Source organism: Penicillium manginii, assembly GCF_028828005.1.
Source record: "Penicillium manginii strain IBT 31320 chromosome Unknown utg000005l:1.0-5665137.0:1.0-5668048.0, whole genome shotgun sequence".
Classification (NCBI taxonomy): Eukaryota; Fungi; Ascomycota; class Eurotiomycetes; order Eurotiales; family Aspergillaceae; genus Penicillium; species Penicillium manginii.
Genome location: NW_026643106.1, coordinates 1,645,760 through 1,672,993, shown reverse-complemented (window position 1 = coordinate 1,672,993; position 27,234 = coordinate 1,645,760). Strand labels below are relative to the sequence as shown.

The following is a 27,234-nucleotide window of genomic DNA, read 5'->3' as shown; positions in this document are numbered from 1 at the left end:
TTATGCCGTCGTACCGTTAGTCATGGGTATGCTGGGGTTGTCTTGTTGCTGAGCCTCGCCAGCACCGTCCACGTTCGAACCGTCGGTCGGTTTATAATTAACATCAGCACCTGTGAAATCCTTGATGCCATCCATGGAAGGTGCTTGATCGCCGTCGCCATCGACATCATTGAAGCTAGACATCTCCATCGCTACACCGCTGTTCTTTTTCGACTTCTTTTTGCTTGGTTCTGAGCCCCCAGCTTTAGATGCTCCAGCGGTATTGGACGGCGGGGGGCGCTTTTGTGGGCTCGTGTTCGGCGCAGAAACACCAGGCAGTGGTGGGATCTTACCCGAAGCAGGTAGACGAGGCTTGACTGCCATAGGTCGTTGCTTGGGAGGAAGCTCAAGATCCTCAACCAGCGGTTCATCGCTGTTCGCATCCAATTTTCCTTTGAAGAAAGTTTGAAGTAGACCGATTTGCTTGGGCAAATTTTCCACTGAAATGCGTGAGTATGGAGGGGGCGTTGGGAAAATCGTGACGGTTTGAGTGGTACTAGAACAGAAGGTCAGCTCTCTGGGAATGTCTCTTGGGAGGGTAGCAATAGGGACATACCTGGTGTTCTGCGACTGGGCCGCGTTGTACATGCGGTTCTGAAGCAGGTGCAGAGGGACACTAAGCGTTGCGAGACCGAATTCACGATCCAAACCTAACTCCTTGAACCCGAAGAAATCCTCATCGATGTCTTCAGCAAAGTCTCCACCAACAAATTGTTCGCTTCCATCATTGAACGCATTTGAGCCGTCCTCGCCAGCATCTGCAAGAGCAGGCCGAAGCAATTCAGTAAGTAAAGACTTGAGGCGATCATGGGCAGTGGAGAGTTTTGTCCCGAGTCTTTCGACGTCATCTTTGATGTAAGACTCCAATTCTTCGACATCAAGACCCACGCCCGAAAGCGTGTGAAGAACAACTTCTGGCTCGGTATAGGCCGGTTTCCACTCCGAGGTCGACGTTGCAGTTTCTTGGGACCCGGTGGCTGGTACCTTAGGGACTTCCATGTAGGATTTGACAGTCTCACCAATCTTTTGGAAAAAATCTGATGCAACATCGGTTGCGACCTCAATGGCGGATGGCTGATACTCCTCAAATCCAGTATGGTAGAATATCTTGGCGACGGCTCTTTGCAGAGCTGCTCGGCAGGTTCCAGGGGCAATGACGGGCCCATTATCGTTCATAACGTGAGGTAGAACGTCCTGTTCCCCAAAAGGATCTGGGTCATATTTTTGGAATTGGTTTTGATACATCTAGGTAGGGATTAGACTGAATTAATGCAAGGCATGATGAATAGATGAACATACCTGGGATTGAAGCTGCATCTGCTTCACAATTCCTATTTTCGAGCAAATCTTGCGGGTCTCTTGTAGCTGTCGCATGTTTGCATTGAACCTCTGGGTCAGTTTGCTTTCGGGCTGAGTAAAGGAACCTTTTGGCAAAACTCTGAGATATTCCTCCGAGGCATCGACAACATTGCCTTCTGCGTCTTCTTTCCAAATCAATCGTTCCGAAATATCAGGAACACCGGACATCACGTCGTAATAATAGGGAAGCATTTGGTCTTCCTCGACTTCAATGCCCTCTGCGAGCGATTCCTTGCCAGCTTGAGGCTCCATAGCTAGAGTCCCAGAATCATGAATTTCATCAGCTTCAGCAGCAGCTTGTTTTTCATGCCGAAGCCATCGGCGCATGCCAGCCTTAGTTCGAAGAAGAGCAGGTTCGTCGGCATTGAGCTTGTTGCCCTTGAGAAGTCGGTGTCGCTCTGCAGCGATGATTGCTCGGTCTTTCTTCGTCACTTGCTTCCACACCTTGAACTCCGGGTCTTCCACGTCAGCCCCGGGAATTGAGAGGGCGCTTAAAGCAGTGGTCGGTGCCAATGATACTTCAATGTCCATGGCATCATCCTGTTGGCTTGCAGCGGCCCCCAGCCCTAAAGCGTCAGATGGGGTATGGGAGCCCGGGGGGGGAGTGGAGAACCCATTCTGGGTTGGCTCCATGGCCGTATCTGAGTCTGCTCTAGGTGGTGCCGGGGGTTGAGATACAGCTGTGTCGCGCGGGCCTTCGGAGCCGCTAGGGGTATTTCGAGCAGGCGCAGTGCCTTTCTTGGAAGATTTTCCGGGGGCCTTTCTACCCCTTGAAGACATGATAGGCTCATCGTCGCTTTCCTCTGCGCCGTCAAGCTCCTCTCTTTGCAAACGACGCTCCTCTGCTTCGACCTCAGCACGGTCTCTAATTACGATTTCGGGAATGAGAGGAACCAGCTTCTCGGTTTCCTTTCGCATGTAGAGAGCATGTTTTCGCAATAAATGCTCGGGGTTCGTGTTATACTTTAGGCAGTTGGCCCAAATCAGATTCAGATCATCGACAAAGTCTTGCTTTGATCGATACTGTATGCCTTTAAGCTTCTTGGTCATGCTTCCGAGGTCCATTGGGTGTTTAATTACTGTTTGTCAATGTTAGAACCTGCAACCATTGCTGGAAGCCCGAGCATAATGGGGTCAGTCACTTACTGGTATAGTAATCCGGGGCATCACGTTTGTTGACACGAGTCAGAAAGGCCGTAGAATGCTCCGTCATAGCTTTGAGCTCACTCAAGACCTTCTCGGCAGCTTCATAAAGCTCCTCTTGGCCAATCTTATCCTCACTGGCCCATTTGCTGCGATTCTTTCGAACTTCGCTGAGGAGACTTCGTAGTTCGGCATCGGAGGCCTGGACCATATCACGCTTTTTGTCGATGCGGGCGATCAAATTCTTGAGTGTCAGACTAGATGCACCCAGGTTTGTATTGCTCAGAGAGCTATAGCCGTTCGGTCCGCCATTCGCGTTGTTGCCACCAGAGCCAGCCTGGCCTGAAATCTCCGCCTCGACTTGTCGCTCGGACTCTTCCAATCGTTGTTGGTCCAGCATGGCGTCACGATCGTTCTCAAGTGTATAAAATAGCGTATGAAAGCTCCGCTTGGCAGCTTCCTCTGTCGCTTTCTTGTCCTCTTCTAGCTGCTTTCGGATATCCTCCACTGATTCTTTCTTTGTTTCTTTTAATCCATCGATGCTAGTGGAAGCTGCGGTACCGGGTCGTGGAACGGGTAGGGTAGCGGCACTGGGGTCCTGCGACGGGGGCACTGGCTTGCTCTTCAGAGGGGATTCAGCTGCATCTGCCATATCTGCATCATCGTCCTCATCGTAGTCATCGTAATCGTCATCCAATTTACGCGCGGGCTTGGATGGTGGAGCTGTAGGGGGTGCCGGCGCATCAACGCGTTCGGTTCCGGCGTCGGGCTGTTCCGTCTCCGCGATCGCGGCGGTCGCAGAGTCATCTGCAGCATATCGACCTGAGAAAAGCGCGTTTATTCTGGCTTCACTGCGCCGATAGAGATCACGAAATTGAGCAATGCGCGGGTCTTCTTCGAGGGTAAGGTCGGGCTCCGATGTCATACTACTGGGGTTCGGCCCGTCGGCGCTGACAGAGCCGCGTACCTGGGGAGTGCGCGAACCAGACAATGTCTTGACTAGGCCATTGACAGGTCGAGGTGATTCCTGATGATCGTCAGGAGGCCGTGTATTGCCCGGGGGCCAGGCGTTGTGACCGAGCGACATGCTCGCTCCAAAACCCCGGTTCTGGGGCGGGTGATACTCGATCCTCCACGGTTGGGATCACGGGCCGAGAAGTCACGACAAGGGCGTTTGAGGAGGGAAAAAAGGCATAGAGAGGTGCCGCACAGTCGCCCGAAACGTCAGGCGATGTCGAAAATGGCCAGAACGATGGCACGGCGGCGAAGTTTGATGAAGAAGTTGAGGTCTTCTGTAAGGAAGTTTCTCGGACGGGGATGAACTCACGGCAGGCGCGAAGGCGGCGGATCGCGGCAATTTGGGACCGTCGCGCTTGCCTTTCACGGCCTTTTCCCCGCCATTTCGGGGTACCTCAAGGTAGCACTTTACATCCCTCTTATCTCTACATCTCTGCCAATTTGATTTCTTATACTCTTTATACTCTTGACTTTCGTCCTCACCTCCCACCTGCAGTCATGCTTTGACCTTTGTCGACCTCCCAATCCTACCCCGTCGTTCTCCCTTTCATCTCATCTCTCCTCCGCATATGACGCATAAGGCAGCAGCTGGGGCCAAATCAATCAACGTCCACTCTGCTCTCCACCCACTCCACCGACACCAACAAAGCTTCAACAATCCTACCACAACATTTGCCGAGTATACCCAAAGAAGCTACAGCTTGTACACCCAATCGTCTTTCATTTCCTCATCATGAGGATCCGCTATCCTTTCGCAGGTAGGTTCACCTTCCTCAGCTCCGGCATCCATCCCGATATCATCTTGGCGGTTCGCCCTGGCTAACCCACCACCTCTTAGGAGCATTCGTCTTTCTGTTAATTCTCGCTGCTTATATCGGTCTCCTCCCGCATAGTACCTCGTCATCTATACCTGCGAATCTACAACCCAATGATAAATTTCTGCATCTGGTTACCTTTTTCCTGCTGTCGGTCGCCTTCTACTGGATTGTAGATACGTCGCGCCGGCGTAACTTACATCTTACATTGGCCGTCTGTACGCTGGGATTGGGAGTCGGCTCCGAGGTTATCCAGGGCTTACTCCCCAATGGTCGAGCCTTTGACCTATTCGATATTGTTGCCAATGTGGTCGGAAGTCTCGGCGCAATTGGCATATGTGGCTGGTATCACCGCCGCATGCTACAGCGTCGCCGAGCCAGTCGCTATGGAATGGTAGATGGCAATGCAGATGATGATGTCGAGCTTGGTACTGGCGTCGGGGCACGTTCCAGGGAAGAGGAAGGAATGGGTCCTCAAGAGACCGGTGTGACAAACCTCGAGGAGGAGGTAGACAACTGGGATGAAAACGCGGTTGATAACTGGGATACCGAAGACGGACCCGGCCCTTCTGAGATATCGCCTCCAAGCTACCACGAAAATGGCCAAGTGGCTGGAGATGAGGCCGTGAAACGCAGTGACTGATGGTTATCCAAGACCACAAAAATCGCTTACGAATTTTGGCCGCAATATTTCTCGGCCAAATTTCACCAAATCTAAATGTCAAATATTACGATGAAGGGGATGACGCATTGATCGAATGTATGTCGGTATGATATGATGGTTGTCGGGTTCCATGATTGTGTTTCGTATCGCATCATGTCGTTTCTATCGCCGATACAGGGCTTGTCGGTTGTCGGTTATGTTTATTATTATTGGACACGTTTAGGGGTCAGCGCTTTGATACTGGCTCATAGTAGTCTTCTTGCAATGCTTTCAGGGAAATAAGGCAAGAGTATCCAATCAAGTGTACAAATTTTCACCACCTGCCCAGAGAATTTGAACTCAGGAAGAATGAGTATTTCATGGTTCTTTTATACTAGTAATTTATGTCAATGTACGAACTCATAAAGCTACCTAGGTATGCTTCCTAGAAGGTACCCGATGACCTAGTAGATAGGTAGTTAGTAATAATATAGCTTTTTAATTGTGGACCTGTCATGGTTTGACTTCCCGACTTCAAGGTCCTCTGTTTTGTGGCGGGGATTCCCTACTTAAGTGATGACTGTCTTCTAGGTACCCGAGGTCTTTCACGTAGTTGCCCATGTTGTGAATCTGAATGATCAGTGTACATGAATTTTGTGGACAACTGCTGCGTAGAATACAAACCTGCCATCGTGGGCATTCGCATAGGGAACAATAGGCGATCGGGACTGGACCACTAGGAAATCCACTAATATACAGCAATTCTAATGCGAAACTAGACATCTCCCGTCGGCGGGCACAGCTACATACAACGCAAGAGGCAAAAACGACCATGCACACTAGGGGGTATTTGAAAATGGGAAGGAGGAGACGTGGGTGTATACCGGGGAGGGTAAAAGACGTGAACAAGAACTAGGGGAACGTAGAAGGGAAGAAGCCAACAAGTCGCAAACACCGGGTGCAATGATATGATGCAAACAAAAAAGGAGGAGGATAGGCAAGGTAAGACAAAAAAGGACTCGTAATCACATCGCGACGGGGAGAATTGGTCACAAAAGCTGAGCATGAAACGTTGAGAGGCGGATGCTCGGAGATGTGAGAATGAATAGCAAGGGGTATTTGGGAGAGCGACATATTGATTCCGTTACTCGCTGTCAGAGACCTCGGACGATCTAGACCAGCTGCGCGTCGGAGTTGGAACACGGTCTAGGACGGCTTCCAATTCAGGTTTCGACGTAGGCAGATAGTCCGCATGGTCGTTCAACTTGGCCACTTTTGCAGATCGCGGCTCACACTGGCTTCCGGGTGACTGGTCACCGTGATTCGGAAGTTTCCCCAACTTCATGTCAGTCTGTTCTCGCAATACTTCGTAGATAAATTGCATCTGCATCTCGTTGTACACCATCATCATTCGTTGCTCGCGCATTTGGTTGACTGTTTCAAAGACAGGGTCCGATTCTGCGTCGCTTACTTGCAGCAGTTGGCCCGATTCGAGTTCTTCCAGTAAATGATCGAGAGCGATAAATGTTCCTGTTCGGCCAACACCCGCGCTGCAGTGCACCACACGTGGATTGTCCGGGCCGGATTTAGAAGCCGAAAGCCTGATCAGCTCGAGAAGTGCCTCGCGATCATCCCCTTCGGGTTTCGAATAGTCTGCCCAGCCTGCAAAGAGGAAGTGCCAGATGACCTTCGATTCGGAACCAATGGTCAACTCAAGCCTGCGAATTTCGGAGCGCGCTTTCGGGTCAAACGTAGACTCCAAAAGAGTCACTTTGCCGATGATCCCAGAACCATCCTCGGATTTGTCAGTCACAAATGGATCCAACTCCTCTGCCGTAAGAATCATCGAGTCCTCCTCCGAGTCCAATGGGAAATATTGGGCGCATTTCTCTCGGCCTGCCTCAAAGGTCTGGGTGAGCATGACGATGACGCCGACCTCCTTGCTTTCGTGGAAGACCATGTGCCAGAAATGTGAGAAATGTCCGAGCTTAGGGCCCTGTGGATCGATTAGCCCCGATTATATGGAGTAGTCCCTGATCTATCACAAATAAGCTTTGTGAGCTATCACCTACCTGTGTCGCAATATATCTTCTCTCCTCCTCCGTAACCGTATCCCTGAGGATAATGGGCGAGGCGTTGATGAAATCACATTCGCCGCCGGGCACCCGCAGATGGATCCGACAATTTGCCCAAGCCTGTACATTGATATATCGGTTCCTGGCCTTGACCTTGGGGTCTGCCTCGAGAGCAAAAGGATGGGAAGGATCGTTGGACAACATGCCCTCGGTCAACCGCGTCCTCTGCATCCATTCCAAATCTTCGAACTTGTCGTGAATCTCTGCAAGACAGGCCAAGCGGTCAGTAAATCAGTATCTTCCACGTGCGGGCTGGTATGCTCGGAAAGGCTGCATGCAGGGCCTCCACTCACCGGCGACAGATTGACACAGGAACGGCGGTACATCATCTGTGTTTCCATCCTCCAACCTGGGATTCCCTTGTTCGGCGTCTGGTAGGTCGATGCCGGCTTCATCCGGCAAGCCGCGCTTGGTGGTCTGTACGCTGGTATCGATCTTGATAGACGGGTGGGCCATCTTGGCGGCCGCGACCCGGTGGAATGCGCGAACTTTGCCAAAGACACCGCGGGCCTTCTTGGAAACGGTGTGGCTGTTGAAGCGCTTTTTCACGCGCGGGGCAGCGGAATCCGGCGAAGAGGAGCGAGACTGCTCAGGGTCGGTATTAATGTCCTGGTCGATACCGTAGGCGGCGGCGGAATAATGGGAAATCTGCAGGGACGACAGATCGGGACAGCTATAGTAGCTGTCCCGGGAAGGTGTGTCCAGGGCCAGATTTCTGGAGATCGTGGAGGGGTTTGGGCGTCGAGAGAGGAGATGAGGAGCGTCGCAATAGGGCAACGTGTGACCTCGTATAAAGCCGGAAGGTCTGCGCCAGCAAGAGAATAAGAAGAAGAACACGCGGGGGCAAAGTCCAAGTATATTCTTGTTTTCAGCCTTTCTCCCGGTGGTTAAAAAAAAAAAGAGCCAAGAGTGGGCGCGGGAAAGGAGGGAGAGAGGAGGGGCGAAATGGGAATCCGGAGCAAAAGTGGAGGAGTAAAGTGGAGGGAGTTGGAGGGGAAGAAGAAGAAGAAGAAGAAGAAGAAGAAGGATCCAAAGAATGAGAAGAAATCCGGAGTGACAGAGAAGTGTAGAAGTGTAGAAGTGTACGGAGTCAAAGTATGAGAATATGAGTTAAAGATAGAAACTCCGATGCGTTGGTGATTGGCGGGGGACTTTGCCACTGCGCGAGTCTCAGCTGCGCTGCGTGCGGACTTGCCAACCTTGAAGGGCCAACATCCAAACATCTCCACTTTCGCGGCTTATCGCATACTTTGTTCTTGTTTTTGTTTTTTTGTTTTTTTTTTTTGTTTTTGTTTTACTTTTACTTTTTACCTAGGTACTATGTATACCGGTTTACACTTTACTATCTAAACTCACCGAGGTCCGGCAAAACAAGTGAAACTATCCTCTCTACTACTAGTACTAGTACATTCTTCGACTTGACTTCAACTTCTCCCTTTCATCCCCCGGTCCTTTCAACTTGAACTTCTTCTTAATGCCGCCTCCCGCGTTCCCTTGACGGGTGTGAACCCCTCCACCATTTCTACGCATATTCCTATCCTCGATTTGGCTTTGCGACATGGTCTCCTCCGCCCAGATCCTCGATCGCGTCGCACCTAACCAGAGTACCCCGTCGGTCGTGTCGCGACACTCCCAATCCCACTCCCATTCCAACAGACGACATCGATCCGGTCGCTCACATCATGGAAGTGCCCCTCTCCAACCCTCTTCCAATGATTTTCCCGTCTTCGCATATACCGGCGATACTGAAATCGTGATTCGTGCCGGATCGCAGGAGAAACGCTACCTCCTACATCGATTGATCCTGGCGCAATGCTCGGGGTTCTTCGAGACAAGCACAAACGAGGAATGGTCGCAACAAATCACTACCGGTCCTCCAAAGATCGATAGCTCCCTATCACGCCTAACCGAGGAAGACTCCTTGTCGAGTGGTTCTACGGTGGTTCAGTCAGACGGGGGTGGACAGCCAGTGCGACCAGGAGAGAAGCGCCGTTGGCGATATGAACTTGGCTGGGAGAGTTGTGCGCAAGACGAAGTACCTGTCTTGGTTCAAAGGGTGAGTTCGAAATAGTCACCTACTATTTGACCTACAAACTTGCATCTCCTCGCGCATACCCAAAATGACAATGGCTCACCTCTTCTTCAATAGCAATCGAGCTTCTCCTCATTCTCCTCCGGCCACTCGCCTCCATTCTCGCAGGCAATAACAAAGCCATCTAATTCCCAAGCGGGATTCTTCCGTTCCATGGCTAACCTAACGGGCATGCCTGCGCAGTCGGTGGTTCATTTGCCTCAAACTGCTGGAGATCCGAGTAGTACCTTTCCTCCCTTAATCCAGGACTACGACAACTTGTTCCGTCTCTTCTACAATCACACGCCCAATATCAACAGCGTGAACATCGCCACGGCTTATACAGAGTGCAAATCTCTACTCGCCTTAGCAGACATGTACGATGCGCTACCAGTAACCGGGCCTCGTGTTGACCATCACCTCTTGGGATTCGGCTCGCGACTCTTCAAACAAATCGCCAAATACCCACCAAGCTACCTCAAGTTAGGCTATCTCGCACGCAGTCGAGTGATCTTCTCCGAAGCCTTGGTCCACGTCGTAGGTCAATGGCCCGCGGCCTTGCCCAACTTGCGCAACGGCTCATACGCGCCTCTCCCAGACGCTGTTCTTGATCTGATCGAAGATAAGTACGAGGATCTTGAGGATCTCAAAGCGCGTGTGGAATCTAAACTTTTTCGCCTGTCATTGACCACTTCTCGTGGTGAGCGTGTTGGGCCATCAAACGCGTATCTGGACTGGTTGGCTGTCTCACTCTTCCGCCAATGGTTAATTGAAAGCACAACCCCTCCACCTGCGCCAATTCTCAAGAATTCAACCAACGCCAACCGTGCTCCTCCTCCAATTGGACAGGGGTCTCAAACCGGATCGTCCAGACCGACCGCACCTGCAGACCCCTCTGCTCGAGTGTATAGATTGATCGGGTCTCCCTCGCCACAAGCTTATCTGCCTCATGACGAGATCAAACGCTTTCTCAAGCTCCACCCGACCCCTTCTGCTGATTCACTCTATTCAAGAGAGACTCTGAAACGCTTCGAACGCAAAATGGACGAAATTAAACGACTAGCTCGAGAAATCGTGAAACCGCTTATGCGGAACTTCCTCGAATTGGAGCTGAAGACTAGCACTGAACAGAGCACCACTACCGTTGGGGCTCACGAGAAGTACTCCCACGCCGGGCTTGCTTTATTTAACTTGCACCCGCGTGGAAGAGAGTGACATGCCTTGGGGTTGATAGCATGGCGGCTTTACTTCTTCCTTCTCCCCCTTTCACGCATATACCTCTTATTTCTTCTGTTTTTCTTTTGATTTGCGGCGCCAAGAATATTCCCACTCTTAGTTATTGTTTTTTTTTTCTCTCTGGCGTCTTGGAAATTTCCATTTTCTACTTCTTTGGGCTGCTGGCCAGCTCGAGAGCAGCGAGTACCCCTATTCCTTGGCTATATGCCAGATTATGTTATGTGTCCAACATTTTGATGCCCCTTATCTCAACTTTCTAGTTAATATGTGATAATGATGTCATGAATCGCTATGTCTATCAACTTCCCAGCACCCATGTATCTCCAATTATACAGGTCGGCGTTTCTTATAGTAGTATAACTGATGCGTTTCTAGATAGTAACGGTGCATCCACGATGGATTTCGATATATTCGCTAGAGACATCTGGAAATAACCTTGGAAGGTAGAAAGAAGTTCCGATTATAGTACTTCAATAGATTACAGTTTCCTAGCATAATATAATGACACAGTAGTTTACATACGGAGAGACAAGTGTCATCCTCCCGAGTCTAATCTCGTCGACCAATCGTCTCCATGCCATCCATCCAAGGGCGTAAGACCTCGGGAATGACAACAACACCCATCTCTGCATCCCAATTATTCTCCAAGATAGCAGCCAGCACGCGTGGAACAGCCATTGCTGTACCGTTCACGGTGTGCGGGAAGCGGGAGTCCTTGGCCGCACCGCCACGGACACGAGTCGCTAATCGTCGACTCTGGTAGTCTGTACAGATAGAAGCGGATGTCACTTCACCCCAAGCTGACTCCAACCATTCCAGGGCCGGGTCAGGCCCAGTAGGGGTGGTAGTTGGGCGGAATCGCGAGGGGAAAAGTGCCTCGATATCACGCTTGCGACTGGCGCTCGCTCCAAGATCAGTGCTTGGCATCTCCAAAATGCGGCAGGGAAGGTGCAAAGATGTCAGGATTTCGGTTTGAATGTCGAGTAGTTCTGAGAAAATGTCGTCGGAGGTTGCCTTGGCGGAACCGGAAGAGTCTGTGGGAACATTATCTGCCCAGCCGAACATTTCCACCTTGGTGAACTCGTGGACTCGATATAGACCCTTGGTATCGACGCCACGTGAGCCTGCTTCAGCGCGGTAGCAGCGACTAGCGCCTACCAGCTTCAGAGGTAGATCGGCGGCGTCGATATCGCGACCAGCATGCATGGCCGCAAGTGGGATCTCTGCGGTGCCGGTTAAAGAGCGCTGGGGCTTGGTATCCCGATCCCGTTCAGTTTGTTCAATGGACCATATTTGTTGCTCATTATTTTGATCGCGCGGTTGGAATCCACACGCCTCGGCGATGTAGGAGTAGACTATTGATGGCGGCGCGACAGTTCGCCATCCACGACGTCGTGCGACACCCAGTGCGTACTGGACTAGCGCCTGCTCCAGCATTGCTCCCTCGTTTATAAGAAAGTACCACCCCCATCCGGTTGTTGTTGCCGAGCTGGCGAAGTCAATGAGACCCAGCTTGGTACCAATTGTAACGTGCGATCGGGCCGTGAGCTCTGCCGGTGACTGGCGCGACCATGTGGGTGGAGTACTCGGGTCAAGATTGAGGTAACCGACTAGGCGAGGGTTGTCTCCGATTGGCGTTTCCGTCGACGAGAGGTTCGGGAGGGATAAGGCGAGGCGGTTGATTTCTTCGTCGCAGGTCGACTTGCGCACTGTCATTGCGTGCGATTCGTCTTTTAATCGCTGTGCCTCTGACTTGAGGGTAAAAATCTCTCCCTCCGCATTATTGCCTGTGGTCCCATCCTTGCCGGCCCCCTGGCGTGCTGCAATTGAGAGTTTCGCGATTGTCTTCTCGAGCTGTTTGATGCGGGAGCGTGGCGTCTTCAGGTCGTGGTCGAGTTGCCTGACTTCTTCGGACAAACTTTGGATCTTTGAGGGGTACTCGGAATGAGCGACGTAGTTTCGCTCTACGCAATTCCTGGCGTGGAGCTCGGCATTTTGGCGGATGTTTTTGACGTCTGGGGTGGGCTTCGGGGCTGTTGCTGGGCGGAGAATCTGATGGACTTGGCGAGATCCAGGGAAGGTGCGCGGTCGTGAGAGTCGCTTTGTATATTGGAAAGCAAACCTACAATTGAAGCAGGTGTAGGGGGAGGGGGAGGGTGCCATGGAAAAGAGAAAGGAAAGATAAAGACCGAAGGGAGTTGGAGAGGGAGAATCGGCGGGTGTGGATGGTTCCCGGTGGATCGTCAGTTTTGGTGGGGCGAGGCTGTCTACGGGTGAACTGTATGAATAGAGTATGATTACATCCATGACACTTTTATATTTCTATATTGAACTTGATATTCTGAAAATGGCAATTCTCATACTGGTAACCAGCGCCCGAAAAGAACAGTAATAATAACCTTGGAGCAACTTGAACGAACTTGAAGAAATGGGGGTTAACTCGAACCTTGGAAGCAGCGGCTATAGTAAAGACATAATAATTTGGTTCATTGATTCCCCAGACCCAACTTGTGCTTTTTAATCCTGGTCCCAAGACCAAGCAGAATCAAGATCAAGGTCACAACGACAGACCAAGTGGGAATGCCTAAGGCTCCCGTCTGGGTCGCCGCCAGGAAAAGCGCAGTCTCCAACAATAGCAGAACATAGCCGGACCACCGATGATATTTATAAATCCGCTTGCCAGCGTCAACACTGCCAAAGACAACAGTGGGGATGAAGAACTGCGCGACTCCGACGAGAGCCTGTAGCACGATGAAGATGACTGTGAGCAGTCCGAGAACGCCGTGTGGGGAAACAAAGTGTGGGTGGTCGCCCTTGTTGATCTCGATGATGGTGAAGGCCCCTAAGAAGCAAAGGACACTAGCCAGCTGAATTCCGTAGTGGATATGAGTCCCTAAACGCTTTTGCTGTGGGGTGGATGTAGGCTGGAGGATGAGAGCTGCCTGCACCTGGAGGAGCAATGCGGAGACGCCGCAGAGCTATCGATCGACAAATGATAAGTAAGTATAGGATTCGCAATGGAAACTTTCCTGAAGCGTATTGGGTGACGTGTCAACTGACTGGATGAAAGGTGAAAAGGTGAACTGGTTTGGACAACATGTCAGACCAGACGAGAATTGCCAGCTGAATGATTTCCCCGCGTTAGAAATGTAGACCAGTCAACTCTAGGGTGATCCTTGTACAACAAGGCTGTGTGTGTGCCACTTACAACCCACACTCCAACTTGCGCAACACTCGCAGTGCCTATTTCCATTGAAATTAGAAACTCGGTCGGCCAAAAAACCGAGGAGGTCGTGGCTTGCCTGTGATGAAGTTGACGACGATCTTCTCGCGTGACTCCGATGGGTAATCGAGATCATCTCGTTGACCTAGCAAGGGCTCGTGGGCTTCGGGAATCCTAGTAGTAGAGGCCATGACTCGGTCAATTGGGGGCCTTTGTGATATTATCTCCTACTTGACTGGGAGTAGGGGGGAGGTCAGGTATATGAGCAACTCAAGTGACGGTCATGGGACATAGATGAACCTCTGCAGTGCCAACTGCAAGGTTATCACCTATTCCTGCATGGATTTACGAGAAGAAATAGCGCATATCACGGATTATGCCTGCATCCTGGCTCGAGAGACACGACAAAGAGTCTTTGTTTGGCGTGATGCTCGGCTCCAATGACGATCTCACAATCGATAGATGACCAGGTGGAGCTGAAAGACCAGTCAGCAAGGCATGATTGCCAATGATTCCAGCAGAAGCAAAAGATCGACCAGCTCATTGATGCCTCTGGTTACACAACCGCATTCTCCTTGCAGTAGCTAAGGTGTGATTTCTAATACTTTTATGCTGAGCGGGTTTAGTTCCGCTCGGTTCATCCCATGTTCATGCAGAAAGGATCCACAAGCAATCTCTAAAATACACAGTACACCCCGAATTGAATTTTCAAAAGGAAACGGAATAAAATCAATACGATGCTATTTGAAAGACCTATCTCGGACACCTCATGCCCAGTTTACACTAGTGCCTGTGTGCATTGGCCGGTCGGGTACCCTGCTAATGATCATGATCACTCACTATAGATGAATTCTTCGTTATCTGACCAACATGGGATAGCATCCCCAGAATTCAAGTCCAGAGAATTTATGTACTCGATCAAAATCGAAGCCACCCATTCAGCCTTCTTTGAATCTTGACTTAAGGTCCGCAGCTGTGCTTGGACAAGGAGAATAAAGAGTGTGCAATGATCTGCAATGCAGATCAACTCTTCATGAGGAGCCCCAATGCCCATCGCCTCGGTCAGTGCCCTAAACTTGATCTTCGCGACTTCGTTCACAAGCTTCCTGATTTCATTTGTGACCGTCCTGTACCATGTGGGATGATCTCGGAGGTGGGTTGCCCGCAATTCCAACAGCGAGATAGACCCGCGCCATTTAATAGCATAGATCCGAGCATCTAGGGTTTTCAAAGAATCTGGCATCTTGCTCGGAAGATATCGAGGGATAATTCTGTTGATATAGTGCTTGGCATCAGGAGCCTCGCTCCACTCTAGGTCATTTATTTGGCGTCGCAAACTTTGGTTGATTGTTTTCACGGGGTATATTTCCCTCATAAAGCGCAGCACAGCCACCATTGAGCTCACAGCTTCTCGACAGCGATCCGGATTATCTCTTATAAACCGAGAACACTCAAAAATAGCCAGCTGTACAGAGCTAACATGTGACGTATCCAGAAATAGTCTTTGATGATCAGTGTTCAACCAAACCTGCGTCACTCTAGAATGTAATTGACCCATTATTTGGCTAACCTCCTCGTAGCTTGAAGGAACGTGACTGAGATCTTTAATTTGGCATTTGAGGAGACTAATGCATGCAGCCCAGTACGGCTCAAAAGAGACTTTCAATGGTGTACTCGTTCTATCACCTGCATCTTCGACGCTTTGTGGTGAGGGCGTGTTGAAAATTGTTGCAATATTAATTGGCAGGTTTCTGATATACGAAAACATCATTTTAAAAGGTCAACTTAAATATTTGTGACTGCTTCTACTCTTTAGGGAAAGAAGAATATCTATAATAGTATTTATATCCTACTCTTGTCCATCGCAAGGGGCTGTCATTGTATTTGTTGGGCTTTGAAGCACTAGTATCTCTTTGTTCATAGATAACCTGTCTTTGAGCTGAGCTTCTTTGAAACAATGGCATTGTAGAAAAATCCGATCCCCAGCTACAATGATATGACCTCTACTCTAGAACTCATGGGAAATGAATATTAGCTATGGTCATTCAAATTACTCCGCGATCCCACGGTAGTTCATAAAATCTTGATTTGTATCAGAGTAGGCCATTGTTGGCAATAGTGTGTAAGCTCATTCAAAACCCAGATCTTGTCTCCTCATCACGCGCAGCAGCGACGCGCTCTTTCTTGGCCTTCTGAATATCCAGGGACATCTTGACCGGACGAACGCCGGGTGTCTCAAACACAGCATCAATCTCTTCCAAACTTAACCCCCCGGTTTCTGGGAAGACGAAGTATGAAAGAATGAGTTGGACAGTATTGTAGATAATGTAAACAACCCAGATCTTGTATCCAATTTTCTCGATACCGACACTGATACCATATGTCTGGGCGGCACTGGCTCCACCTTGTATCAAGCTGTACAAACCCATTCCTTTGGCACGGAGTGGTAAAGACAGAATTTCCACAGGGTAAAGATTATGCATTGTAGCAATAAGCGTTGCTGAGAAAGTCTGGTAAAGAAAGATCCAGAGAAGTGTGAGAGCCGCTGCTGCATGGGTGGCATTGAGACTGTATTGCCAAGATGTAATGGTCGTTGCCGTCTGGAAAATAACCATGCTGATCAGTCCCGAGAAGATCAAGGTTCGGCGACGGAACTTGTCAACAAGAATCGATCCAACGGCTGTGAACACAAAATATACTGCAGTGGTTCCAATGCTGATGCCCAATTGCTGTTTTGTGCCATCGATGCCAACTGTTTCTAGCGCGGGGACCATCTAAGAAGCTTTGTATCAGCAGAAAGTCAACTGACTCAAAAAGAGTAAACTCACGTAGTAAGTTATGATGCTTCCTCCATTCCACTGCTGGAAAATTGAATACAGCACCAAGACCAGCAGTCTGTATCGGGCAATCTTTGTGAAAAACACACGATAGTCCCAAAATGACCTGTAACTATTTTGATCATTTTCCAGTGATTCCTCTATCTGAGTCACGACAATGTCAACAATTGGCTCATTGATACTGGTGCTAGTAGTGTGGTATTTTGCGATAACTTCTTTAGCCTTTTGTCGATTGCCTCTCATGACATAATAGCGAGGTGATTCCGGGGTCAAGACGTAGATTGTCAAGCAAACAATAGCGGGGAAGATAGCCTCGAGAATCAATGGGATACGCCATGATTTGTTTCCCGGTAGGTTTGAAAGTCCGACCATTGCTCCAAGCATGGCCAGACTGCCGACTTGGAAGCAAGCGCCGAAGAAACCCACCATGCGGCCTCGAAGATGGATAGGCGAAATTTCACCAATGTACTGAGAGCTGGACATGAGCGCTGTTCCAAATCCCATAAAGAAACGGCCAGCCATAAACATGGGTAGGTTGATAGCGCAACCCTGAATTATGGCAGCGAATATGACGATTGCATTTCCAGCAAAATTGATTCCTCGTCGACCGATAACGTCTGCAAGTCCCATAAAGGGGGCACCACAGACTGTTCCAATACTCATAAGGGCGTTGATGAGACCATAGGCACTACCACTGGTGCCAAATCCAAGATAGGTGTGCCATGCCTCGAGCGAATTGATACCTCCAATAACCCCCCCAGTCAACTCCGAAGCCTGCCTATTTGAATTATCAGTTCTGTGTAAGCTTCCAACAAGGCAATGCTAGCTTAATACTCACTTGATTACAGCCATGCACAAACATAATCAAGCCTAGTCGGAACCCTGTCCATGACCAGACGCTAAGTGAATCCTCAGACAGTTTCCACAGGTCCTCTTCAGTTAAGCGAGCAAGGGTAACCTCCTCAATGTACTCTTCGCCCTTTAGAGTGGCCATTTTAACCTCATTTTCACTGGGGTTACCCATTGTGGGTCCTCGAAAGATCAAGTCAGGGTGAAAATTGCGTGTTTGTGAGTGTGTTACGAGCGAGGTCAGATGGGGAGGGTCATCCCTTGATATCTCTGCTCTGACAGGAGTCGCTTAACGAGATCAAAGGAGGACCCCAATCAACCAGCCGGATCCATAGCGTGACAGCTCATTTTGCCACGGAGACTTGAAGGATCCGAAGCCAAAATGGAATTGAAAGAAGCTAGCAGTTTTTATTAGGCTTGGAATCACATGGTCCAGTTGGAAAAAAAGAAAGAAGCAAAGATGATTGGCGGTCAATCGCCATGGTGCAAAGCTGGCGCTAGTCACGCTGCGCTGCGGGGAGCTAAAGTAGATTCGTTTGCTTAACCTGGGCGTAAGCTTTTATCCATAAGGCCATTGCTACTGGTTCGCTGGTTGTTTGCCCGAACATCGTGCATATAGTGGAAATTGTCCACCACTAGGGTGCGACTGCGGGGAAGGATCCTCCCATATCAGCACTTAGACCAAATCTGGGGAGAGTCTCTAGCCTCTTTATGACCCAGCGACTTTAGGCTATATGGAGACTTGGAATTCCCAACTTTTAATAATATCCCCGGATATAATTTGCCTGGTCGGGTCCGAGTCACTTTACCCGCCCACAAACCCTTCAAAAATTACGCCAGCTGTTGCCACGCAAAGTCGCTGCTCGGGCCTTGGTAACTTTGATCCTATGATTCATGACTGAACTGTGGTATGAACAGCCTGCGGCGAACTGGGACGAAGCTCTACCAGTTGGCAATGGACGCCTCGGTGCTATGGTTTACGGCCGCACTGACACGGAACTACTTCAGCTGAATGAGGACTCCGTGTGGTATGGAGGTCCACAGGATCGCACACCACAAGACGCCCTAGAATACCTGCCTCGTCTTCGAGGGGCGATTCGTGCCGGAAATCATAAAGAAGCCGAAGAGCTCGCTACTCTTGCATTGTTTGCAAATCCAATCAGCCAACGAAATTACGAGCCTCTGGGTACTTTCTTCTTAGATTTTGGCCATGACACCGCTGAGGTCAAGAATTATAAGCGATCTTTGGATATTAAAGATGCCACAGCTCGTGTCGCTTACGATTATTACAACGTTCATTATGAAAGAGAAGTGATAGCCAGCTATCCCGACGGGGTTATCGCGATCAGGATCCAGTCTTCGTCAAAAGCTCAATTTAACTTGCGATTGACGCGTATGAGCGAGCTGGAATTCGAGACAAATGAATATCTTGATGATCTTTGTGCTACAGAAAATTCTATCACGATGCATGTTACTCCAGGAGGTCGAGATAGCAATGGGGCATGCTGCAAAATCCGGGTACGATGCGAAGACGATGGAACAGTCAGGAAGGTTGGAAATAACCTGATGGTTAACTCATCTGATGCTATTCTGCTTATCGCAGCCGAGACGACGTTCCGCTTTGAGAATCCTAACGAACAGACATCTCGTGAACTTGACCAGGCTCTCCGTCAATCTCCTGAGCAGCTCTGGATAAAACACAAAATGGACTATCACGCACTTTATCGGAAAATGGAACTTCGACTCGAGCCTGAAAATCGCGAGATGCCTACCGACAAACGACTCAAGTACTCCAGAGACCCAGGTCTAATTGCTCTCTATCATAACTATGGCCGCTACCTCCTAATATCTTGCAGCCGCGAAGGATACAAGGCCCTCCCGGCAAATTTGCAAGGAATCTGGAATCCTTCATTCCATCCAGCCTGGGGCGGCAAGTTCACAATAAACGTCAATCTCCAAATGAACTATTGGCCTGCAAATGTCTGCAATCTTTCAGAATGTGAGATGCCACTTTTTGAACTTTTACAGCGCATGGCGAAATCTGGCGAGAATACGGCACGGGTTATGTATGGATGTCGGGGATGGGCGGCGCATTCATGTACAGATATATGGGCAGATACTGCTCCGGTTGATCGATGGATGCCAGCAACTATCTGGCCACTCGGAGGCGCGTGGCTTTGTTACCATATCTGGGAGCACTATTACTTCGTGGGTGACTTGCAGTTCCTCCAGCGCATGTTCCCCATCTTAGAGGGATGTGTTGAATTCCTACTTGACTTTTTGGTGGAGGATAAATTTGGTCAATATCTTGTCACCAATCCCTCGGTATCTCCGGAAAACTCATATCTGGATTCTCACGGTGAAAAGGGTGTCCTGTGCGAAGGATCGACAATTGATATCCAGATTATCGATGCGATCCTGAATGTCTTTGAATCTGCTATTCAGAAATTGAATATTACTCATCCTCTGTCGGAACGAGTCAAAGCTACACAGGCTCGACTACCCCCGATGAAGATCAGTGATGTTGGTTACCTCCAAGAATGGGCTCTTGACTACGCCGAGGTCGAACCTGGCCACCGCCATACCTCTCATCTTTGGGCTTTATACCCGGGGAATACCATTACCCCAGCAAAAAACTCGGCTCTGGCGACAGCCTGTGGTATGGTTCTACGACGTCGTGCTCAAAATGGTGGTGGTCATACCGGCTGGAGTCGTGCGTGGCTCATCAACCTACATGCTCGATTATTAGAGACGCACGAGTGCAAGGAACACTTGGATCAACTGTTGGCTGAATCAACTCTACCAAACTTACTTGATAGCCACCCGCCATTCCAGATCGATGGCAATTTTGGTGGCGGCGCAGGTATTGTTGAAATGCTGGTACAATCCCACGAACCCGGTATAATCCGTCTTCTACCTGCATGTCCAGAGGGATGGAAAGGTGTGATTCGGGGAGTACGTGCCCGGGGTGGGTTTGAATTGGATTTTAGTTGGGAAAATGGGCGTGTCGTAGGCGATGTCCGGATTACTTCTTTTCCAGGAGAGAAGATTATTATCTATTTCCCTGGTGAAAATGGATCACAAGTAGAAATCGACGGACCTGGTGTTCATGTAATTAGGGCTCCATAGAGTTTCTAGACAAATTCAATGGTTTAAATTCATAAACCTTCTATGTTCCCTGAGACTCGCTCTCCGCGATTTGTTGTCTACTTACCCCGCCATCCTACGAGTACTGCATGAAATAGCCCAATGACCCCTCAATACTTTTCCGACTATCCCATATTTCCTAATTCGTCACGGACGTGGCTCCGCTTGTTCCATCTACTCTGGATAAATAAGAACGTGGCTTGACCATAAGCACTCAATTAACCGAGAAGTCAATCCTCAAAGGCATTTTCTTTCCAGCTTGAGCTCTGTCATACTAGTAACCGATTCAATTTCTCTCACGCACAGGTTTAATCTATAGATTTAATACGGAAATGGATCTAAAATCAGTTCAAGACCTCGAGGGGGTTCTTCGGCCTGACTTCTTTCACGGGTATGCTACGGCCGCGCCGCAGACTGAGGGCGCTTGGGATAAGGACGGCAAAGGAATCTCAATCTGGGATAAGTTTGCGCACACCCCTGGCAACATCTCGGACGGAAGCACGCCCGACGACGCTGTCAGATCATATGACCTTTACCGCGAAGATGTAGCGCTTATGAAGTCCTACGGCGTGAATGCCTACCGCTTTTCACTTTCTTGGTCACGTATTATCCCTCTTGGGGGATGTAATGACCCCGTCAATGAGCAAGGCATCCAATTCTATTCAAATCTTATCGATGAATTGCTTCAAAATGGAATCACTCCATTTGTCACCCTCTTCCATTGGGATACCCCGCTGGCCCTCGAAGACCGATACGGAGGCATGTTAAACCAAGCCGCATATACGCCCGACTTTATACGGTATGCTCGAGTATGCTTTGAACGCTTCGGTGATCGTGTCAAGCACTGGATCACATACAACGAGCCTGGTGTATATACTCTAGCCGGCTATGCCGCCGGTGTTCACGCTCCGGGGCGTTCTTCTTTTCGCGAACGGAACGCCGAGGGGGACTCGTCTGTCGAGCCATTCACCGTTGCGCATACACAGCTAGTCTCCCATGGACATGTGTCCCATATGTATCGCAATGAGTTTCAAGCACGTCAGCAAGGGACGATTGGAATCACGCTACATGGCAACTGGTCTGAGCCATGGGATGAAGAGGATCCACTTGACCAGGAAGCAGCTGAGCGAGCGCGTGAGTTTGAGATTGCCTGGTTCGCTGACCCACTATACAAGACTGGTGATTATCCCGCATCGATGAGAGCTCAACTAGGAGACCGGCTACCCCGGTTCACCCCTGAGGAATCTCAACTCGTTCTGGGGAGCTCGGAGTTCTATGGCATGAACAGTTATACCACATTTTTCATGAAGCACAGAACATTGCCCCCGGATATAAATGATCACAAGGGGAATGTTGAGATCCTCGATGAAAATAAGCAAGGTGTACCACGCGGGGAAAAGAGCGATACGGAATGGCTCCGTGCTGCACCTGGGGGCTTTCGAAAGCTATTGAACTGGATATACAGCCGTTACAAAATACCAATTTACGTCACAGAAAATGGTACCACTTCCCCGGGAGAAGTGGCTCCGACAGCTGAGATCTTAAACGATACTTTTCGAATTCGATTCTTTGAGGGTTATGTGGGCAATGCGCTCGCGCGGGCTGTTAAAGAAGATGGTGTTGACATTCGTTCTTATTTCGCGTGGACATTTACCGATAACTGGGGTACGTATCTATCCGAACAATTCTTCTCATCTTTCATTTCATAGGATGCTAATAATATTATCAAGAATGGGCTGCTGGCTATGGTGATCGTTTCGGTTCAACGTGGATTGATTTCGAGTCTCAAGAGAAGAAGCGTTATCCCAAGCAATCGGCATATTACCTTGACAAACTCTTCAGGCACTTGATTAAACAGACTTAGTAGCTTCAATGTGTTACAGTGAGAGTATTCTTTATGCTCACTATTGGAATCCTTCGGCTGTTCGTAAATTGTATTGAAGCGCATCGAGCAAGAGCCTTGTCCTCCAGTCCGATCCCATGAGCTTTAACAATTGATTGAGAAATGACTGAGAAACACACTAGACTAACTTTTTGACTCCAAATACGAATGAAAATGATAGGCTGGTGAACAAAGGAAGGCTCTGTGATATCGGCCGGGAAGGCCGAGGTAATTCACTCATTAGCCGCTTAGGGCAGGTCATTGCGATTGTCTAATCGGCTAGACCCCGCACGACTCCAACTACGGGGGAAAGCGCAATGGAGACGAGATAAGGACGCGAGGGAGAAAAGACTTCGTTGTTTTCTCCGAATCTCTCTCAAATTTATCTCTTGCGGTGAGGCAACAACAGACCTTGATAATGCATTCACATGCCCGAACCATCATGAATCCCATCAAAATTGAACTCAGTGGGAGTCCTCACGAAGTACGAAATCATCATTTTAAAGCGATTTACCTACTCATATTGGGTTCATATCTGACTTGCTCTATTAGATTGGTTTCCAACATGGTCGAGCGTTGCATGAACAAATTCGCAGCCAGATAAGCATCTACGACAGAATGTTTCAATTTACCTCAAGATTATCTTGGTCAGATGTTCGCGATATCTCAAAGGAGTTTCAGTCTCCCTTACAGACCTTGGTTCCGCACATTTACTCGGAGATGGAAGGAATCGCCGAGGGTGCAGAACTAGACATATTTGATATCATGGCCCTCAACTGCAGAAGCGAAATCGCCCTGGGGAGATTTTCGGACGGTTGTACAGCTTTAAGTTGGAAGAGATCCAACAGCGCACAAGTCTTATCACAAAATTGGGACTGGACTGCAACTGTTAAGAAAAACTTGGCTATGGTATCGATTGAACAGACCGGGAAACCAAAATTATACATGATTACTGAAGTAAGGATCCATGGATCGAATTCCCTCAGATGCCATCCACGATTATTCCCAAGGCTCTCTGGCTAATCAAATCAATTGTCGCTCTCATTCAGGCAGGTATTGTTGGTAAAATTGGCTTCAACTCGGCCGGTGTTGGAACATGCCTCAATGCGATCCGAGCAAAGCCTATGATCAGCAGTAAGCTTCCTATCCATGTTGCATTGCGACTGTGCCTTGAGAGCACCTCCGTCGACAGTGCTGTCAAAACTCTCGAGTCATTAGGTGGGGTTGCCTCCGCCCAGCATATTTTGATTTCAGATAGCACCAAATCTTTGGGTCTGGAGCTTTCGCCAGTAGGTAACAAGTATCTGGCAGAGGATACTTCGGGTCTTATTGCGCATAGCAACCATTTTCTTGAAAACCATTACGTTGAAGAACCGCCGTGGCTTCCAGGCTCGCCGATTCGCCTTGACAGAATTAAGTATCTGGCACTTGAGCTTATTGCAAAAGGTGTGAGTGGAGATGCCATCACGCCAGGTCTCTTGCGGGAAAGAATCTTTTCCGATACATACAACGCCCCACAAGCAATATGTGGCAAGGAAGACGAATCCCGTCACATCTCCACACGGAGTAGCTCTTTATTTAACATTGTCATGGATTTAAACTCTGAAGCGCCGAGTGCAGAAGTGGTATTTGGACGGGTAGGCTCTGGAGAGGAAGGGCCGGTTCTGAAAATGCCTTGGGTATAGCCGAAGTGTGGAGAGCTGACAGAAGTCAAATAACGACATCTAAATAAGAGTATCGTGTGATGGCAAAATTTTTGATAGTGCAACGTCAAGATAATTGCTATTAGTGATACCTTTTAGTAGTCCAAATTCACTTGCGTGAGGTCTCCTATCTTATGTGGGCAGCATCTCACGATCATTCGCAAATTCGGCATTGTCTCGGGTAGCACAGGATCATGCAATTAAATCCCTTTCCCGAAGATCCTTCAGCCGTTGAGCACACGATCGGACCCGAGAGGAAAACGACAATAGTACAGGAATGAAATCGTTGAGATGGCTTTTCTTTGCTCCTCCGGAATGGCACTTGATCACGAAGACAAAGTGTTGGCTACGTTACTGTTGCAATAACAACCAAATCGCCAGCATTCTTGTGCGACTGCCCACCAATTCACCACCGAGTCCAGTCGCTGGCCACAAAATGGGGAACGCAGAAAGAGTGTATCGAGTGATCCATTCCGAATTGGCTGCCCTTCGTTTCTATCGAGGAAAGTAATCTCTATGTTGGCATGTCAACGCATTCTTCACCGAAGGAAACCAGAGTTCGTATTGAAATTGTAAACTGAAAAGCAAAAACAAGAAATAACTCTTGATCTCGAATTCACAATTAGAACAACGAAGTTAAATGAGAACAACAATACAAAAGTCTTTTAGGAAGATGCACCGGAAGAGGAATGCCGCAGGAACAGAGGCGCTGCGTTGCCGGGACATCCTAAATCTCAAAACCAACGCCAAAAATGCCCTCAACAAAGCGCTCAATAATTGCAATCCAGCAGAAAATCCCACGAAAAGCACTTTTTGCCCCGCTCAGTATTTGTCAACCGCTGGTGGTCTTGGTCGCCGTTTTCTCCAGCTGTTTGAACCTCCACTCGTATTGTGTCAACTGTCTTTTATCGGTTGGGGAAAGGGGTTTTCCCTTCTCTAGTAGTTCCTTTTCTGTCTGTCTCAGCATATCCCAGCGCTTCAAAATCTTTGCTTGTGCCTCCGATATCGAAGCCAGATTGGCATCTTGGGACGCCATGCGCTCCTCTGCTGTGGAGTGGTATGATAGCTTGGCCATGAAAAATGCCATTTCGGATTCGTCATACTTAAGACCCTGGGCCTCGGGCATGGCGGGGGCGTCTTGGGCTGGCTTGGGTGGCATTTTTTATAGGCTTCAAAGATGATCAGCAACGTGGGTATCGGGTTGGCGAAACCAGAAGAGAGATTGAGTGCTGAGGACTGTATCGCAGAAACTTTGAGACAGGTAACTATTGAAGTGACAGGTGATATGCTCTGAGCGCCCTTAAGTAGAACCCTTTTTTGGACCATCAATAGCGAGCGGGTCAAGAGTGGCTTTTCTTCCGAGGAAACAATATTAAAATGGTGGTAAAGAAAAAGAGGAAAGTTAAGATCGGGGAAAGAAAATGGACGCTGAGAATGTAGCAAGCATGGGGGCCCGGAGACTCTTTAATTATAATACGACAAGATCGTGGCAGCTGTTACTGTCCTTCACAGGACACCGAAGCTTCCAATACCCGGCAGCCACACCAGGGTGCTACCTAGGAGGAGGGTGGGGGGGGGGGGATGGCCAGGAAACAATCTCAGGGTGCAGTACAGATAGAGGCATCAGACCAGACTATCCCGGAAATAGAAATGGATTGAAGCCATACGCAAAAGGAAGTTTATTCAGCTCACTGTTAGCTCTGCAATTGTGGCATTCATGGCAGCTGGCGGAACTCGATGAGCTGGCGGCATGCCTCGTCCAAAGGTGACGTCCCGTTTGCCTCAAAGGAAAAAAGCGAAACTTGTCTCGTGATGACAGTCAAGCCAATAGGTAGCCTTGCGGTGCTCACCGAACTGCTCATTGGTAGCTCCATGGTGACACCGTTTCCCCTCTACCGTCCGCGCAGCCAGACATGCATAGCTCGAAAAGTCTGCTGGAAGATGAGGCAGATCGGGCGATGTATTAGTCCCGAACCAGTCCGTATGGTCGTGCGCATCCATGCTCAGCTTCTTGAGGTGATATAATTTGACCGTCGGAAGCTAGATTAAAATACTGTATAGAAATTTGTCTCACAGACGATTGAGGGTGTTAGTCCCAACATTTCGCATTGAGGCAAAACAAAGAATTGTCTGAGAAAAACCGTCTTAACCTTGCCGTACAGAAATGATCGGAACATCTAAAAATCAATTGAATGAAACGTCTGGACTGATAGAGGAGCAAGCTTGATTACACAAGAATAGAGTTAATGCGCCCTGTCAGTCATCTAGCCTACTTTAGGTCTCACCTCGATTTGTTCCTTCATTTTTTCTCCAAACCGAACAAGTTTAGATCAAAAGAGCTGCCACTTCGAACCTTCGATCTCTGCATAGAAGACCGCGACGGTGGGGTATGGCCCACGTATTGCTAAATTTCCGGTTTCATCAATGCAGGAGATGTTGTGCACCCGGTGCATGATTTCGAGCATATGAAGACATCTACCATGTTACAGGCAAAATACACAGCCTACCCTGTTACATAAAAGAAGCCATATATCAAACGTCATGATGTCACAGAAACAATAAAAATACTAGTATGTATCCTCACGCTTGAGTTGCCCACGACACCTCCAAATACCACGCAAATGATATTTGTTCATTTAAATGACCGCGACATCGGATCATTTGTGAAACTACTCCAGGGCTAGTACTGGATGTGAACAATCCGTTGATCCCTCCAATTTTCCCGGCATACGCATGACTCATGTCTCAACAATGTCAATCATCGAGCAAGAATTTCTAGTTATAAGAAGCAAGAGGGCTTGGATCGGAGCTGGAGTAAGGTGTTTGAGAACGTCTTAACTCGGTACCTGATCTGTCTGTGTGACCCTTCGTACCGAGAGGTAGGAATCCTTTGCTTTATGATTGGATTTCAGGCTAGTGGCGAAGGCTTTCGGAGAAAATATTTCACAGATCATTCAGGGCCAGGATCTATGGTGGTTGAGACAGGGACCGATTGGCTTAGCCTGTTCAGCTTGCTCCCTGGGCCCCGATGGCGGAGACGGCACCATGCCTTTCGATTAGCCGTTGATCTTCAATAACTCTAAGATATACACTCTGAGGTTTCCTTGTTTTCCATCCCAAGACGATAGAAGACGG

At 49.0% G+C, this 27,234-nt stretch overlaps 13 protein-coding genes across 13 annotated transcripts; 5 read left to right on the top strand and 8 right to left on the bottom strand.

Moving 5' to 3' along the window:
* On the bottom strand, positions 1–3,628 carry N7533_007004 (SAGA histone acetyltransferase complex subunit SPT7; the record flags this gene model as incomplete). Its single annotated transcript, XM_057103654.1, has 4 exons — positions 1–535; positions 596–1,284; positions 1,339–2,477; positions 2,545–3,628. The coding sequence occupies 4 exons, from the start codon at positions 3,626–3,628 to the stop codon at positions 1–3; spliced, it is 3,447 nt and encodes a 1,148-aa protein (XP_056958611.1).
* A 663-nt stretch (positions 3,629–4,291) lies between these two features.
* On the top strand, positions 4,292–5,016 carry N7533_007003 (VanZ family protein; the record flags this gene model as incomplete). The annotated part of the gene is made up of 2 exons (XM_057103653.1): positions 4,292–4,316; positions 4,397–5,016. 2 exons carry the CDS (start codon positions 4,292–4,294, stop codon positions 5,014–5,016), a joined length of 645 nt encoding a protein of 214 aa, XP_056958610.1.
* A 1,144-nt stretch (positions 5,017–6,160) lies between these two features.
* On the bottom strand, positions 6,161–7,799 carry ptpB (tyrosine protein phosphatase PTP1; the record flags this gene model as incomplete). Its single annotated transcript, XM_057103652.1, has 3 exons — positions 6,161–7,012; positions 7,089–7,354; positions 7,445–7,799. Coding segments are annotated over 3 exons (1,473 nt in total), but the record flags the coding sequence as incomplete, so codon positions are not given.
* A 910-nt stretch (positions 7,800–8,709) lies between these two features.
* On the top strand, positions 8,710–10,437 carry N7533_007001 (uncharacterized protein; the record flags this gene model as incomplete). Its single annotated transcript, XM_057103651.1, has 2 exons — positions 8,710–9,207; positions 9,301–10,437. The coding sequence occupies 2 exons, from the start codon at positions 8,710–8,712 to the stop codon at positions 10,435–10,437; spliced, it is 1,635 nt and encodes a 544-aa protein (XP_056958608.1).
* A 570-nt stretch (positions 10,438–11,007) lies between these two features.
* On the bottom strand, positions 11,008–12,621 carry N7533_007000 (putative serine--tRNA ligase DIA4; the record flags this gene model as incomplete). Its single annotated transcript, XM_057103650.1, has 1 exon — positions 11,008–12,621. One exon carries the CDS (start codon positions 12,619–12,621, stop codon positions 11,008–11,010), a length of 1,614 nt encoding a protein of 537 aa, XP_056958607.1.
* A 323-nt stretch (positions 12,622–12,944) lies between these two features.
* On the bottom strand, positions 12,945–13,711 carry N7533_006999 (cytochrome b561 domain-containing protein; the record flags this gene model as incomplete). The annotated part of the gene is made up of 2 exons (XM_057103649.1): positions 12,945–13,436; positions 13,667–13,711. The coding sequence occupies 2 exons, from the start codon at positions 13,709–13,711 to the stop codon at positions 12,945–12,947; spliced, it is 537 nt and encodes a 178-aa protein (XP_056958606.1).
* An 802-nt stretch (positions 13,712–14,513) lies between these two features.
* Positions 14,514–15,452, bottom strand: N7533_006998 (uncharacterized protein; the record flags this gene model as incomplete). Its single annotated transcript, XM_057103648.1, has 1 exon — positions 14,514–15,452. The coding sequence occupies one exon, from the start codon at positions 15,450–15,452 to the stop codon at positions 14,514–14,516; it is 939 nt and encodes a 312-aa protein (XP_056958605.1).
* A 361-nt stretch (positions 15,453–15,813) lies between these two features.
* Positions 15,814–17,542, bottom strand: N7533_006997 (putative MFS sugar transporter protein; the record flags this gene model as incomplete). The annotated part of the gene is made up of 3 exons (XM_057103647.1): positions 15,814–16,455; positions 16,510–17,283; positions 17,357–17,542. 3 exons carry the CDS (start codon positions 17,540–17,542, stop codon positions 15,814–15,816), a joined length of 1,602 nt encoding a protein of 533 aa, XP_056958604.1.
* Positions 17,543–18,261: 719 nt separating this feature from the next.
* N7533_006996 (glycoside hydrolase family 95 protein) lies at positions 18,262–20,496 on the top strand (the record flags this gene model as incomplete). The annotated part of the gene is made up of 1 exon (XM_057103646.1): positions 18,262–20,496. The coding sequence occupies one exon, from the start codon at positions 18,262–18,264 to the stop codon at positions 20,494–20,496; it is 2,235 nt and encodes a 744-aa protein (XP_056958603.1).
* Positions 20,497–20,846: 350 nt separating this feature from the next.
* N7533_006995 (glycoside hydrolase family 1 protein) lies at positions 20,847–22,378 on the top strand (the record flags this gene model as incomplete). Its single annotated transcript, XM_057103645.1, has 2 exons — positions 20,847–22,179; positions 22,245–22,378. The coding sequence occupies 2 exons, from the start codon at positions 20,847–20,849 to the stop codon at positions 22,376–22,378; spliced, it is 1,467 nt and encodes a 488-aa protein (XP_056958602.1).
* A 1,004-nt stretch (positions 22,379–23,382) lies between these two features.
* Positions 23,383–24,081, top strand: N7533_006994 (putative acyl-CoA:6-aminopenicillanic-acid-acyltransferase; the record flags this gene model as incomplete). The annotated part of the gene is made up of 1 exon (XM_057103644.1): positions 23,383–24,081. The coding sequence occupies one exon, from the start codon at positions 23,383–23,385 to the stop codon at positions 24,079–24,081; it is 699 nt and encodes a 232-aa protein (XP_056958601.1).
* Positions 24,082–24,931: 850 nt separating this feature from the next.
* N7533_006993 (uncharacterized protein) lies at positions 24,932–25,258 on the bottom strand (the record flags this gene model as incomplete). The annotated part of the gene is made up of 1 exon (XM_057103643.1): positions 24,932–25,258. The coding sequence occupies one exon, from the start codon at positions 25,256–25,258 to the stop codon at positions 24,932–24,934; it is 327 nt and encodes a 108-aa protein (XP_056958600.1).
* A 623-nt stretch (positions 25,259–25,881) lies between these two features.
* On the bottom strand, positions 25,882–26,402 carry N7533_006992 (uncharacterized protein; the record flags this gene model as incomplete). Its single annotated transcript, XM_057103642.1, has 2 exons — positions 25,882–26,139; positions 26,385–26,402. The coding sequence occupies 2 exons, from the start codon at positions 26,400–26,402 to the stop codon at positions 25,882–25,884; spliced, it is 276 nt and encodes a 91-aa protein (XP_056958599.1).
* Between the last annotated feature and the right edge of the window lie 832 nt (positions 26,403–27,234).